Genomic DNA, 14188 nt, shown 5'->3' with positions numbered 1-14188 from the left:
AGTCTAAGAGCAACACCTTCTAATGTGCCGAGCTTTTGTTATTGCTAGGAGTGCCATTGTTAGGGTCACTGTTCCTGTTACGCCCTTCTACACCGAGTCGGCTGAAGGACAGCATCTCCCGTCCGAAATGAGGGGAACATGTTACCTGGTTACTACAGAGATGGTAAGTGTCCGCAGAGACTCTTCTCAAGCTGTCTGTTCCCTGCCTCGTACCACACATTGCCAGGGCTGCAGTGGCGAGCTGAGAGCCCCCAAAGTGGTACCAAGAGACCAGGTTACAGTCAAGCAAGGGCACCTTACTCTCTCTAAGAGGCCAAAAGCAGAGCAGAAGCACTGGTGAGGGTGCAAAGTGAAAGGATTTCAGGTGTTAGTTGATTTTGCAGCACATGAATGAGGAGAGGAGCCGCACTCTCAATGCAGCTACTGATGTACTGGGCTTGGGATTGCTTTTACATCAAGCTTCTGTCGTGTTGCTGTTGATGATAGAAACTCGAGAGTCGAACACATTCCGACTTAGATATCTTTAGTCAGAAAGGAGAAGGAAGAAAGGAAGAAAAGAAGAACTGACCTGGCCTTTGATGTAATTTAGCCTTTAGAGCCTATCACGCTTTGAAGTCAAAGGGACATAAGGAAGAAATCACAAAAAAGTCGCATCTGGGCAAAGTTATCTAGTATCTAAAATTCTGGGTAATCCTAAAGTCAACCTTGTCATTCTTTCTCACACTGATTCAGTAATGAAGTTTCTGTAAAAATTTACAAAGGCATCAGAGAATCCGAGTTTCTCAGACTTCACGTGGTGAATATAGTTTGACGGGGTCTGCCCTTTTAGCAAACTAAAAGAAGAAAAATAATATCTAGAAAAATAAAGGAAAGGTGTCAAAACCGAAGGGGTTAGTATACTTCATATATTAAAAATAGCGTGGTTCCTGATGTATTAAAACCTGTATTAAAATCGATGAACCAAAAATATATAGAGCTAGTCGTATTTTGTTTCCTGCTACATATGTTTTATTCTGTAAGAGGAAGACTGGCTTCGGAAGCAGCTGTGCATATCCCCTGTACATTGGGCGTGCATTTGCACGGGGGAGGCAGCCAGAACTCGGTGCTGGATGCGGAGGAGCCGTCGGGAGGTAACCTCATCCTCAGGACTGGCAATCAAACCCTAGGGTCCTTATCCAGTCTCTGACCCGGATCTTGGGTCAAGCGCATTAAGCCCTTGCTCAGACGCGATCAGCCCCTTTTACTCTTCTCCCCCCCATTTTCCCGTTTGTTCCTCCCCCATAACTGTTGGCCCCTACTATTACCCAAATTTGATCCTCCTTCTGATCATTCCTTGATAAATTTTTCAGATTAACTCAGTCCCCCTCAAACATCCCATAATCAGTTTACTCTTTCCTATGAGACCCGTCCTGATAATCCACGATAATCCCCCCCCCCCCTTCGTGTCACTTACAAAGCTTCCGGTTGAATCTCTTTGAGGTTACACTTGAGTGGTTCCTTTAATGGCCCATCGATCAGTATCTTAAGAGGTCTGATCTTTGTCATTGTCCCCGTTAGCTCCTTCTCGCTAGGGTTTGTGTATCTGGGTGTTTAATTTATGACCTCTCCTGTTTATTGTCTTGCCTTTATGTTAAATAGCTGTTGTATCCTTACACAGCCGTTAAGTATCCTTACACAGATACCTGAGTCCAGGTGTGATCTTTGAGTACATCGTCCTTTAAGATGTTTCTAAGCCCGTGTGGTGAATATCAGAGCAGAAAGGACTGTATCTCTCCAAAATATGAAAGTAGGTTGCAACATTTTGATTTTTGACTAGGAATGGGAACATTTTTCACCAACGTACGAGCGCTGTGTCGTACAATGACACACCTCAGAATCGGTGGAAGAACGGGATAGATAAGCAGGTAGCACGGGAGAGTGTTTTTGTCAGCTCACAGAGATGCTTGTTCAGGTCTTAATGCTTGGGAGACATTAAACAGAAAAGTGTAAGAGTCATACATCCTTTGAGTGAGGTGTGATACGCGATGTGGGGAAAACTGCATTAGGATGATGTATTTTGGATCAGTATTATGATTCTAGTGTGCTGGTGAGCTCCTGCCATAAGCATTTGCTTGAGGGACTTTTCTCTATAAATTCCCCGGCACTAGCTCTTCTGTTCAATGGCAGAGCTCCTCTGGCCCTCCCCACTTGCTGACTGGTTTATGGTGATTCACTAGAGGAGCAGAAACGGAAAATACAGTAATACATACTGTGGAAGTGATAGATCTTGCAATTCTTCACAACACAAAGGGAAATCAAAAGCTATTTATGAAGAGCTCCCCATTGTGAGACAGGAGGTGATACCTAGAGCAAATTCCTGTATGCAAGGAGTAATCCTGCTTCCAAACAAAGACGAGTGTTTACTTTGCACCGGTTCGGTTCGGCACGAAGAGTGCAGATTTAAGCAGCAAACTCAAAATATCAGCACTCCCCCCGAATGCGAAAGGCAGAGGACCTATTCCCCCTTGCGACGCTGGGTGGCGCTGTTGGCCACGCACCGGAAGGTTTCTCTGCCCACACCAGTTTTTCAGGCAGCGGCAGGCAGACACAGGGAGACAGAAAAGCCGATTGAGCTGCTCGGGAAGGGCAGCGGGGCGCAGAGTGAGGGAGGCTCGGGGGGTTTCAGAAACAGCATCTCGCCACAGGATTCCCGGCAAACACCGCTCTGCCTTGGACGCTGTGTAAAAATGCCGGGAACCACGGAGGATGCCCCGAAAGGATGGTTTTCCTGGAAAGTGATGGCGAGCGGAGGCATCAAAAGGCAAGTGAGCTTGTTTATTCTCTGTGTATGCGTGTGTCAGACCGGCTCTGAAACCCTCCGCTATACCCTGGCAGAGGAAATGGAGAAGGACTCCTTTGTTGCCAATGTTGCAAAGGACCTGGGGGTTTCTCTTAGTCAGCTCGCTGCTCGCAAGGCCCGCGTTGTGTCCGAGGGGAACGAGCAGTATTTCCGGCTGAATCAAAACACGGGAGTCCTGACGGTAAAGGAAACACTAGACAGAGAGGAGATCTGTCCACAGAGCGATATCTGCACACTCTTCTTTAAGATATTCTTTGAAAATCCATTGCAACTGATACGAGGCGAGGTGGAGGTTCTTGATGTGAACGACAACTCCCCCGTATTCCCGGAGAAAGAGATGGTTTTAGAGATTCTGGAAACGATATCCCCCGGTTCTCGTTTCCCTCTGGAAAGTGCCCGGGACAAGGACGTGGGGAGTAACGGCCTGCAGAACTACAGCCTCGGGCCCAACTCGCATTTTTCCCTGGATCTCGGGATCGGGAAGGATAGGGGAAAATACGCAGAGCTTGTACTACAGCGGCAGCTGGATCGCGAAGACCAGCCAGAGGTGAATTTGCTTCTCACCGCCACCGACGGGGGCTCGCCGCCCAGGTCGGGCACGGCTCAGGTCCGGATCGTGGTGCTGGATGCCAATGACAACATCCCTGTCTTCGGTCGGGAGGTCTACGAGGTACGCCTGGCCGAGAACAGCCCGCCGGAGCAGCTGGTGGTCAGAGTCGCGGCCGAAGATCCCGATGAAGGGTCCAACGGCAAAGTGCGGTATGCCTTCACCCAGACGTCGGAGCGGTCCCGCCAGCTATTCCAGCTGAACGCTGCCACCGGCGAGATATGGATCTCGGGCAACCTGGACTTCGAGGAAGCAAAAAGCCACGAGATGGTGGTGAGAGGCACCGACGGCGGGGGGCTGTCTGCGCATTGCAAAGTGCACGTGGAGGTCCTGGACGTGAATGACAACGTCCCGGAGATAGCTCTCACCTCCATCTCCGCCTCCATTCCCGAGGACGCCCCGCCCCGGACCGTGGTGGCCCTGTTCAGAGTGCGGGACCGAGACTCCGGGGACAATGGGAGGACGGAGTGTGCGATCGACGGGGACTTGCCCTTCAGTCTCACACCCACTTTCGATAACTACTATGAGCTGCGGACAGACGCGGCTCTGGACAGGGAGAGGACGGCGGAGTACAACATCACCATCACAGCCATGGACTGGGGCACGCCGCGGCTGAGTTCTCAGGAAAGCATCTTCGTGCAGATATCCGATGTGAACGACAACCCCCCGGAGTTCACGCAGGCGGTTTACACGATGTCAGTGAAGGAGAACAACGGCCCCATGCTCCGAATCGGCAGCGTGAACGCGACGGACGCCGACGCGGGGAGAAACGCCCGCGTGAGCTACGCGCTGGTGCGGGAGCAGGGGAAGGAGAAGCCCAATGTGTCGGTCAACTCCGAGAACGGGGAACTTTACATGCTCCGCCCGCTGGACTACGAGGAGGTGCGCGCCTTCCAGGTGGCCGTGCGCGCCGTCGATGGCGGCTCGCCGCCGCTCAGCGCCGAGGCAGTGGTGCGCGTGGAGGTGCGGGACGAGAACGACAACGCGCCCGTCGTGCTGCACCCGCTGCCCAACAGCAGCGCGGCGGCGGGCGAGCTGGTGCCGCGCCGGGCGCGGGCGGGCTACCTGGTGGCCAAGGTGGTGGCGGTGGACGCGGACTCGGGGCAGAACGCCTGGCTGTCCTACGAGCTGGCCAAGGCCACGGAGCCGGGGCTCTTCCGCGTGGGGCTGCACAACGGCGAGGTGCGCACGGCGCGGGCCGTGTCGGAGCGGGACGCGGCCAGGCAGAGACTCGTCGTGCTTGTGAGAGACAGCGGGCAGCCGCCGCGCTCCTCCACTGTCACCCTCAGCCTCGTCCTGGTGGAGGGCTTTTCCGAAGCCCACCTGCGGGTCAGCGAGGAGGCGCCCGCCGCCGATCCCGACACGCCGCTGACGCTGTACCTCATCATCTGCTTGTCCTCCGTGTCGGCACTGTTCCTGGTCACCGTGATGGCCATCGTGGTTGTGAAGGTGCGGCGGGCCAGCGGGAGGGAGGCGGAGACCGGGCCCGCTTTCCCGAAGATTGCCGGGGAAGGCACCTCCGGCTCCCTGCCCCGCAGCTACGTGTACGACGTCTGCTTCGCTGCCGGGACTGTCAACAGCGAGTTCCGGTTCCTCAGGCCCCTCTTCCCTTGTTTCCCCGCCGGGCTGCCCCCCGGCCCGGGAGATCAGCGGAGCTCGGTGTGTTCGCAAGACGTGGCCAACCTCGGGGAAGAAGGTGACTGGGCAGCACAGGTGAGGGACCTGCGCGGGCCGGGACTGCAGGGAGGAGGGTGGGTGGAGCAAAGTGAAGCGGGGGCGGGGGTGTCACCGTTGGGTGTAGGTGCGGGACAGCGGGGACTAGCAAAGTGGCGGTGGTGGTGCTGCAGGAGCCACTGGAGAGGGAGGACAGGCTGGAGATGGTCTCACAGGTGCTGGTGGGGGCTTCCCGTGGGGATCCGGCACGGCCCAGCTGCACTCCAAGTGCTGGCTAACTGCCCTTCTCTGCATCCGCTCTGTCGGGGTATAAAGCAGAATGTAAATGGAAAACAGCTTCCCCAGGACCTTTGTCACTAAAGTGGAAACAAGTGATTCGGATCACGGTGCCACTGCAGGTGCCCAGAAGATCCTCTGATTATTCGCGTTAGATAAAGTCTCCGGTGTCATCCGAAAGGTGGGCTGCTAGATCATGAGAAGATGAGGACCCGCGGGATGGATATGTGAGCCACGGACGGACGAAGCGGGTGGGTGGAGTATCTGTCCGTGCACTGCAAAGAGTCCATAGTGATCCAGGGCGGGAATGACACTGCTCCTGAAGAGACGGCCGCCCTGGGACGGTGGTGGCCCTGTCCTGAGTGAACAAGGGTACGACGGGCTGCCCTGTCATTGATAGCGTCCCCCGAACAACTATTAGGAGCTGGGGCGGTTCTCGGCGCTGGCGGATACCCGGTCACCAGGGTGCTGGTGGTGGAAGCGATGTGGGGAAGTGTTAAGGGAATTTCCCCTATACCCTAGTTTTGCAGAAAAAAAATATGCAAGGTCTCGCGCCCTGCAAGCAGAACATCCTATCTGACCTTGCCTTATCCCTGTTTTTCGTATAAAGTTGAAGAACTGCGAAGCAACCCGTTTAATCCAGCCAGCAGTACAAAAGTTGTTCAAAGGTAACACCAGAAGAGGTGCAAAATGAGCTAATGATCCATTATAAGATGGACCATTTAAGGCTGACACGGAACTATCTCGTACTGTAACACGGCAAGGGGATTGGTAGAACTAAGAATCGTGGCTAGATCTGGTTGGTTATGTAAACTAAAGTATTGAATATGTAACAACTTACTATCGCTTAAAAGTTGTGACAAAAAGCTGCTCGGGGTCCCTTCTTGTGCTCCCAGCCAAGAGGCACCTTATTGCCAGCAACAAAATCAAAAAAACCCCAGAAATCTGACTCCTGCTGCTCATTACCAGTGCCCGCAAACGAACAAAGGAGAACAGATAATTTTAACAGCAGAAAGCTAGGGCGCCCTAAAAGTTGCTGAAGGCCACGGAGCGGACCTCTGCCATTAATATCCTTTGTATTTTTGTAATCTATATTAACAATATTGGCCAGCCAGATGTGGAAGTCTGGGCTTTGCAACGCACCATTCCTCTCCCTTCCTGACTCACTCGGGAGCTCAATGAAAAGCACCAGCAACCCTGTCCATAGCGCTGCTATGAAGTTCCCTTGTCGCTGGTCTTGGGCACGGGGCAGTTTCGCTGTCTGGGCTCCCACAATCTTTCCTTTTCTCTGACGGTAGCAGAGCACCCACCTTCAGCATCGTATTACCCTTGAAGGCACAAAAGAGAGAGTCCTTAGGAGAAATAAATGCTTTCTGCCTCACTCATCGGGAGTGCCATTGCATTGCACAAAGATTTTTCATTTCTAGGAGTTTTCTGTTATTGCTGTTCCTTCCCATTTCCATTTGGTTCAGGTGAGTACACTCTCGTACTCTCTCCTCTCCCAGTTGTTCTCTTAAGGAGACTCTGCAAACTGCTATTCTCGTCTCTTTGAGTTGTGTCAGATCCAGCGAGAAAAATTAATGGCTAGCTAAGGAAAAACAAATCGGAGCTGCCAAGTAATTTGCTGGACATGCCTGCCATTTAGACACTTCTCTGTGGGCTCGGTAGAATCTGAAAAACAGTCAGGAATTTGAGCTTGTCTCTTCTTTCTTTGATGGATGTTCCTGAGGATAGTTTGAACAAGCTGCAGCTTGTGTAGTTGATGCCTCTTTGCGGATTAAAAAAAGTCCAAGGACAGAAGAGCAAAAAAAGAGGTATCTGATCCCCCTGCCTACAAACTGTGCCTTGAATCTGACATGTGAATGCTTTCAATTCCATGCATTCAACCTTAGACATCCTCTTCCTCGGTCCAAGGGCTGTCATTTGTCACTCCTGGCCCTTATATCCTTCCCACAAATGCTGTGGATGTCCCTTTGCTCCAGTGGAGGTTGCAGTGGCTGGAATGATGACAAGCAGTGGACAGGAAGCAAGAGACTGGGGAGATGCAGCCCAAAAGCAGCTGTAAGCCACCAAGGAAGAGGAAACTGAGGAAGAACCAGGGAGAGAAGGGAGAGATACTGAGAGAAGTCGAGGAGTAACACAGCCCAGCTCAGCTCTGTGGCACCTGTTGTGAAATCTGAGATGAGAGAGATTCTTGTGTTGCGCACAGGACTTTTAGAATAGTAAAGGAGGTTGTAAGGTCCTACTGCAGGGACCCCAAATCCTTTACAGCGAACACCTTGCTCTTTTATCTCCAAAACCTCCTGATACCAGCGGCAACAAGAAAACGGTCCATAAAAATATCCACCACCTGAAAGCAAAGGTCGGATCCTGCAGCTGTTGTCAGCGTCTCTAAGAAAAATACTTGTTTTAGCCCCAGCAAATACTTAAAATGTTCTCATTGTGGGATTTCCTGATGGTTCATTGAAGCACAGATTTGTACTTTTGATAGTATGTTAAAACTATTTAAGCCAACATTTACTCTAAAATGTCTTCAAGTATTTGTATGTTGCGCAAGTCCTGAATAAATTAAATAACACTGGTCATTAAATTCTGTTGTGTTACATAAAAAAGAATGATTACGGTTTTGCTTTGCTCTAGGGAGCAAGGTATTAGTAGGGGCTATTAATTTCCTTGGGCCAATCTATCACATTTTGGTTTCCTGCCAGTAGGATAGTCACATCTTCCAAAACAAAGTACCCCACATCCAACCCAATGGATGGTCATTTCATAGCCAATACTAATCAGCCAACAGCTGTCAGTGGGCCTAAGATATAGCTGCTGCAAGGGAGCGAAGGGCTTTGGAAGGGCACAGAGAAAGCTAATGGACATCAGATGAGGCCTCTCCCTCTTGCAACATTCCTCCTCCCTCTGGGCTGCATAGCCCAGTGTTTGTGGCAATTACGCAGTTGAAGGGACTTAAGGTCTTCCAGGTGTGATGCAAAGTAGGAGACTAAAACGGGTCATGTCTGAGGTTCTCTTTAATCTGTTGGCTGTTTAAAAAGCACGGGGAGACTAAAGATGGTAGTTATAACAGCTCCTGTGACTCCTCCATCTCTCCTCATTCTAGCATTGAGTCTATGTTCCCTTTTAACTCAGATTTTAGAGTTTTCGGGGATCCAGCTACCTCCTGCATTACATGAGAGTCCACACAATAAACAGCTATGACAATGAAGACCCCCGTATACTCTCTCATGGTCACCCCACAGCATCTCCCTGTTTAATAACCACTGAGGCAGGGAAATCTTCCACCCGCATCACTGCAGGTTCTCATAACTGTAGTCGCAATCTCCTCAGGGGAAACAGGGACTCACCTCGAGACATCAACATTAAAATATATTTTCTTTTTGTATGAAAGTGATTTTATTTTAGGATCTTCCCATGAGAGAGTGCCCCCCTTTCTTCCCCCCGGACTCATAAATGGTTTTCAGTGGTGCCTTGGGATGTCCGTAATGAGGATAATGTGTTCAGGCGTTAGCTTTGCCCTTTTAGGGTCAAAAAGACTCCCCTGTCCACCTTCCTTTTTGTCTCTGTGTAGAGAAGAGTACCAACGGTATAAGGCATGTCTGGAAACCAGTGCACTTCTCGCTGACATTTACTTACCCTCAGCCTTCAAATGACAGCCCTTCATTCTGTTCTTTGCAGGGCAGAGCTTCCCTCTCCGAAGACATGGGTCCCAGGCCTGTGGAAGCAGGTTGTGCTGCTAACAAGGTGATAGGGGCAAATGGCATTCCTGATCAAAATCCTTGGCTCACCCATCAGTAGATGAGGACAAGGACAAGCATGTCTGTCCTCACCATTTAATGCTCTTACGGAAAAATGAGAACAAAGAGACAAAACATGCACCAAAAAAGTATATATATACATCAAGAAGGTACAAGTCTCCTCTGCGAGAGAGCAAGGACACTTTCCTCTTATGCAGTACTTTGTTCACATAGGTATTCTGCAACAGTGATATGGATGGAGGAGGACTGTGTTGCATGTTGATTACACCGAGTCTTGATGCACGATCGTGGGAGTGCTGCTGCTTCTGAATATTAAGGGATATATGAAAACCAGAAGCAGATCTTCAAGAGTAATTTTTCCTTCATCATCTTTTCTGTATTTTTTTTTTCCTTATGGAGAGGGCTCTGTAATAATGTCTTAATTTTCGACAGTCTGCTCAATGCCACACCAAACACTTATTAAACAACATGAAGTTATGCATGCAAAGAAACTCTTTAATAACAAGCAGAAGTTGATTACAATAGAAATGACTGACTTTAACACACTTTGCATATTAGACTAAGAGTTTACAGATTCTCCATACTGTAAAAAGTGGATGTTGAGGACTGTATTTCCCCCCCCTTTTTTTTCATAATATAAAATTGAACAGTTATAGAGCATTCCAGGATAGTTGAGTGTAAGGTGGTAGAGAATTAGAAGTAGTATTAGTGGTTTTATAGCAAAATAGGTTAAAACTTTTATAATAAAGATAAGACACTGTAAAATCCAGTGAGTCCAGAAACTTTCTGTCTTCTTTTGCTTTCATTACTCTGTACTGAAATATGAAGTCATGTGATACTTCCTGTTGCTCACATGTTTTTAAGAGTCAAATGTCTGATGAAAAAACAATAAAACCTACTTGCTGGAACTCCCTCGGGTGAGTGTTTTGTTTCAGTCTGTGTTTGTTGCTGTTCGCTGCAGCGAAGCTTCCGGTCCACGAGTGTGGTGTTAAAGCAGTGATGTCTAACGGCTAGTTCTCAGCTCAGCGGGAGGGCGCTCCGCGGCTCTCAGGTACGGGAGGTAAGAGCTGTGCTGGGAGTCAAGGGGCTCTAACGAGCTTCTCTGAAGTGCCTCAGAGGTCACCTGTCACAGCCATTGCCGAGGAAATAGCCACCCCAAGAGCAGTATTGCAGGAATAAACCAGAGTATTTGGGAGTGGATTTTGTGCAGGGGAAATCAGGGCACTATCAAGAAGGCTGTGCTCAGGAGTCACAGCAGGAAGCAGGGGATTTGTCTGAGCCATGAGAGTCCTCCACTGAGACCCGGGATGCAAGAGATGCCACCCCGAGGCCCCTTTTCACGAGGGACCTCGGCTTCAGGGGTCGTGAATCGGCGTAACAATCTTGGTCCATTGTAGAAATCCTCCCAAGAATTATGATCAGGAACTCCGTAGCCATCATTGCCATGGTTCATGGACTAGCTCGCTTTGGGTGCTGGGTAGCTATAACGATACACATTTTTTTTAGTTAAACAGCCTTCAGGGAGGACTCAGCACCTTGTGCTGCCTGCCCAGGTGACTCCCCACGTCTCCGCTGATTTTAACGGAAGGAAAGAGCCTGTCTGGTACAGCCTCCCAGCCCGCTCCCTTTCCATCACCTCTGATATCACCAGCGTCTTCATCCCATCATCCACGGATCACAGACGTCTGCAAGATTTCGAGCTGCTGACACCACTGCGGATGGCAGGAATCCTCCTCTCAACTCAGAAGTTTAGCTTCGCAAAAGCTATTGTGTGAGTAGGAAGAAAAAAAAAAGAATAGAGTCGGGGGGGCTATTTCTTTTTTTGGGGAGGGGTCAATTTCATCCCCATGAAATTCATTGAGTAACCTAAGTGATGCACGTGTAGTTATAAGGTATAATATTCATCAGTGTCCAAATGTTTAACAGAGGTGTGTAGGCAGTTAAATCTATACGCTGTGAACTTTGAGCAGAGGAATCGAGCAGTCTGTTTTCTCGGCTTTGCACTCAGAAAATATCCCCGTCCTTCGGCGCGTCGGCCGCCTGGTGCCGCTGCTGACCGCGAAGGCGCGGAGGCGCCGCGCAGCTCCCGGCCGCCGCCGCCGCCGCCGCCGCGGGGCTCGGCCAGGCGGGGCGGTTCGCGGGGCTGCACCGTCCTGGAGCTGCTCTGCTCGGGGGGGGCCAGGCTGAGACCCCTGCCTGGCAGACGGGCGGAGACGCATCGATAGCTCCTACCCAGCTCACAGGGGGAGGAGAGCGCTTCAGCTAGGCAAAAATGGAGCTGCGAAAGAGCGAGGAACCACTCCCAGGGCGAACGGTGCCCCTGATCCTGCTCCTCTGCGTGTCGGGGATGAGCGCAGAAACCGCCCGGTACTCTGTGCCTGAAGAGGCGGAGAGAGGCTTCTTTGTGGCGAATATCGCGAAGGATTTGGGACTCACGGGTGAGGAGTTATCGGCTCGACAGGCCCGGCTTGTACCTGAAGGAGATGAGCAATATTTACAGCTGAACCAGCACACTGGGGATTTGGTGGTGCATGAAAAGATGGATCGAGAGGCGCTGTGCGGGCAGAGTGAGCCTTGCCTGGTGCGATTCGAGGTGCTGCTAGAGAGTCCACTGCAGTCCTTCCGGGCCGAGGTAAGCGTCACCGATATAAACGATCATGCTCCCGTGTTCTTAAATAAGGAGATGATTTTAAAGATCCCGGAAAGTGCAATGCCGGGAGCTCGATTTTTGCTGGAAAGTGCTCAGGATCCAGATGTGGGGAATAACAGTCTCCAGCATTACAACATCAGCTCGAACGACTATTTCCATATCTCCACACGGAGGCGGAGTGACGGCAGGCGCTACGCCGAGCTGGTGCTGGACCGAACCCTGGACAGGGAGGAGCAGGCAGAAGTCACTTTCAGCTTCATGGCTGTGGATGGTGGGTCTCCACCGCGTTCTGGTAGAGCCTTGATCCGCGTGCAAGTTCTGGATGTAAACGACAACATCCCAGCATTCACCAGGAGTCTGTATAAAGTCCGAATGCTTGAAAATAGCGCCGAAGACACCTTAGTGGTGGCGGTGTCTGCTAGCGATTTAGACGCAGGAATGAACGGGGAAATAGCGTACTCCATCGTTCAAAATTCAGAGGAGAATCACCAGACTTTTAAAATAAATCCAAAAACAGGGGAGATCCGACTCAAAAAGCCAGTGGATTATGAAGAAACAAAGACTTACGAGATAGATGTCCAGGCCACGGATGGAGGGGGCCTGTCCGCGCACTGCAAGGTTCTGGTGGAGGTCCTCGATGTGAACGACAACGCCCCGGAGGTGACCCTCACTTCCCTCACCAACCCCCTCTCGGAAGCAGCCCCGCCGCGGACCGTGGTGGCCCTGTTCAGCGTGCGGGACCGGGACTCGGGGGACAATGGCAGGACGAGCTGCGAGCTGCTGGGAGAACTGCCTTTCAGCATCGCGGCGCTGGCGGCAGACTCGTACGCGCTAGTGACGGCGGAGGCGCTGGACCGGGAGCGCGAGGCCGAGTACAACATTATGGTGCGGGCCCGCGACGCGGGGGCCCCCGCGCTCTCCGCGGCGCAGCCGCTACTCGTGCGGCTCTCGGACGTGAATGACAACGCGCCCACCTTCACCCAGGCCTCCTACACCATGGCGCTGCGCGAGAACGAGCCCGCGGGAACGAGTCTGGGCCGCGTGAGCGCGACAGACGCCGACGCGGGGAAAAACGCCCGCGTGAGCTACGCGCTGGTGCCGCCCGCGCCCGGCGCGCCCTCCTTCGTGTCGGTGGACGCGGAGAGTGGGGCCATGCGGGCGCTGCGCCCGCTGGACTACGAGGAGGTGCGCGCCTTCCAGGTGGCCGTGCGCGCCGTCGACGGCGGCTCGCCGCCGCTCAGCGCCGAGGCAGTGGTGCGCGTGGAGGTGCGGGACGAGAACGACAACGCGCCCGTCGTGCTGCACCCGCTGCCCAACAGCAGCGCGGCGGCGGGCGAGCTGGTGCCGCGCCGGGCGCGGGCGGGCTACCTGGTGGCCAAGGTGGTGGCGGTGGACGCGGACTCGGGGCAGAACGCCTGGCTGTCCTACGAGCTGGCCAAGGCCACGGAGCCGGGGCTCTTCCGCGTGGGGCTGCACAACGGCGAGGTGCGCACGGCGCGGGCCGTGTCGGAGCGGGACGCGGCCAGGCAGAGACTCGTCGTGCTTGTGAGAGACAGCGGGCAGCCGCCGCGCTCCTCGACCGTCACCCTCAGCCTCGCCCTGGTGGAGGGCTTTTCCGACGCCTTCTTGCAGCTTTCCCATGCTCCTGCGGGCAGGGCGGAGGAGGAGGAGGAGGAGAACCTGCTAGCCACCTACCTCATCGCTTCCTTGTGCTCCGTCTCCTCTCTTTTCCTCTTATCCGTCATCGCGTTTTCTGGTGCGAAGCTCTGCAAGGGTCGACTACGGGGAGGGCGTTCACCTCCCTCTGCCCACTGTTACGCTGATGGCGAGTTCTCCAGCAGTTTTGTGGACGTGGCCGGCACGGGGACTCTGTCGCGGGGTTACCGCTATGAAGTGTGCTTGACCACCGGCTCGGGGAACAGCGGGTTCAAGTTCCTGAGACCCGTCCTCCCGAATCCGCCTCTTCCGCAAAGCTGCGCTGAGGCGGAGGCGGGCAAGGACGAGGAACTTCTGTCTCGCTCACAACCGACTTTTGAAAGGGAAGTTAATCAGGTGAGAACAGCCTCTCCGTATGTTTAGTTTCCCCCTCCCCGCATGCATATTAGAATAACATAATGGGGGCGCGTTCACTAGTAAGCCTTCCTGGAACCGTCCTTGGTTTCTTATCGTCAGTGCGAGATTAGCGACTAGATTTAGTTCGTGCAGTGCTGTAATATATATTGCCTGTTGGACGTTAGCTCTGTGCAGTTTATTTCCCTGCTTCGTATACCTTACGAGCTCCCGTGACACTAAAGCAAAAGTATTCCGCATTGACCTTCACCCTAATGTTTTCGGTGATGGAGCTACAGTCTCTACTTCGGGGAAACTGCGGTTCGGCA

At 52.5% G+C, this 14188-nt stretch overlaps 2 protein-coding genes across 3 annotated transcripts in view; both read left to right on the top strand.

Annotated features, from left to right (window-relative positions):
- The first annotated feature begins 2623 nt into the window (after positions 1 to 2623).
- LOC106487093 (protocadherin beta-15-like) lies at positions 2624 to 10354 on the top strand. Of its 2 annotated transcripts, none has more exons than XM_013945781.2 (2): positions 2624 to 5159; positions 9081 to 10354. In XM_013945781.2, exons 1-2 carry the CDS (start codon positions 2727 to 2729, stop codon positions 9198 to 9200), a joined length of 2553 nt encoding a protein of 850 aa, XP_013801235.2. In that variant the 5' UTR covers positions 2624 to 2726; the 3' UTR covers positions 9201 to 10354. The 2 variants fall into 2 exon arrangements, with proteins under 2 accessions (XP_013801235.2, XP_067160769.1); XM_067304668.1 differs by lacking the exon at positions 9081 to 10354 and adding an exon at positions 6007 to 6098.
- A 974-nt stretch (positions 10355 to 11328) lies between these two features.
- Positions 11329 to 14188, top strand: part of LOC106488064 (protocadherin gamma-C5) — a 230036-nt gene continuing 227176 nt past the window's right edge. Inside the window, exon 1 of the mRNA XM_067304642.1 lies at positions 11329 to 13862. Coding sequence (XP_067160743.1) covers positions 11433 to 13862 — 2430 coding nt within the window. The 5' untranslated portion in view covers positions 11329 to 11432. The remainder of the gene's footprint in view (positions 13863 to 14188) is intronic.

Source organism: Apteryx mantelli, chromosome 14 (assembly GCF_036417845.1).
Source record: "Apteryx mantelli isolate bAptMan1 chromosome 14, bAptMan1.hap1, whole genome shotgun sequence".
NCBI lineage: Eukaryota > Metazoa > Chordata > Aves > Apterygiformes > Apterygidae > Apteryx > Apteryx mantelli.
This window is presented reverse-complemented; position numbering and strand designations above follow the sequence as displayed.

Bases quoted from the DNA above. Each gene is read 5' to 3' on its own strand.
- LOC106487093 (XM_013945781.2), top strand. From the start codon at position 2,727: ATGCCGGGAACCACGGAGGATGCCCCGAAAGGATGGTTTTCCTGGAAA. The intron at 5,160-9,080 runs GTGAGGGACCTG...TGTTCTTTGCAG, and splicing joins AAGGTGACTGGGCAGCACAG to GGCAGAGCTTCCCTCTCCGA.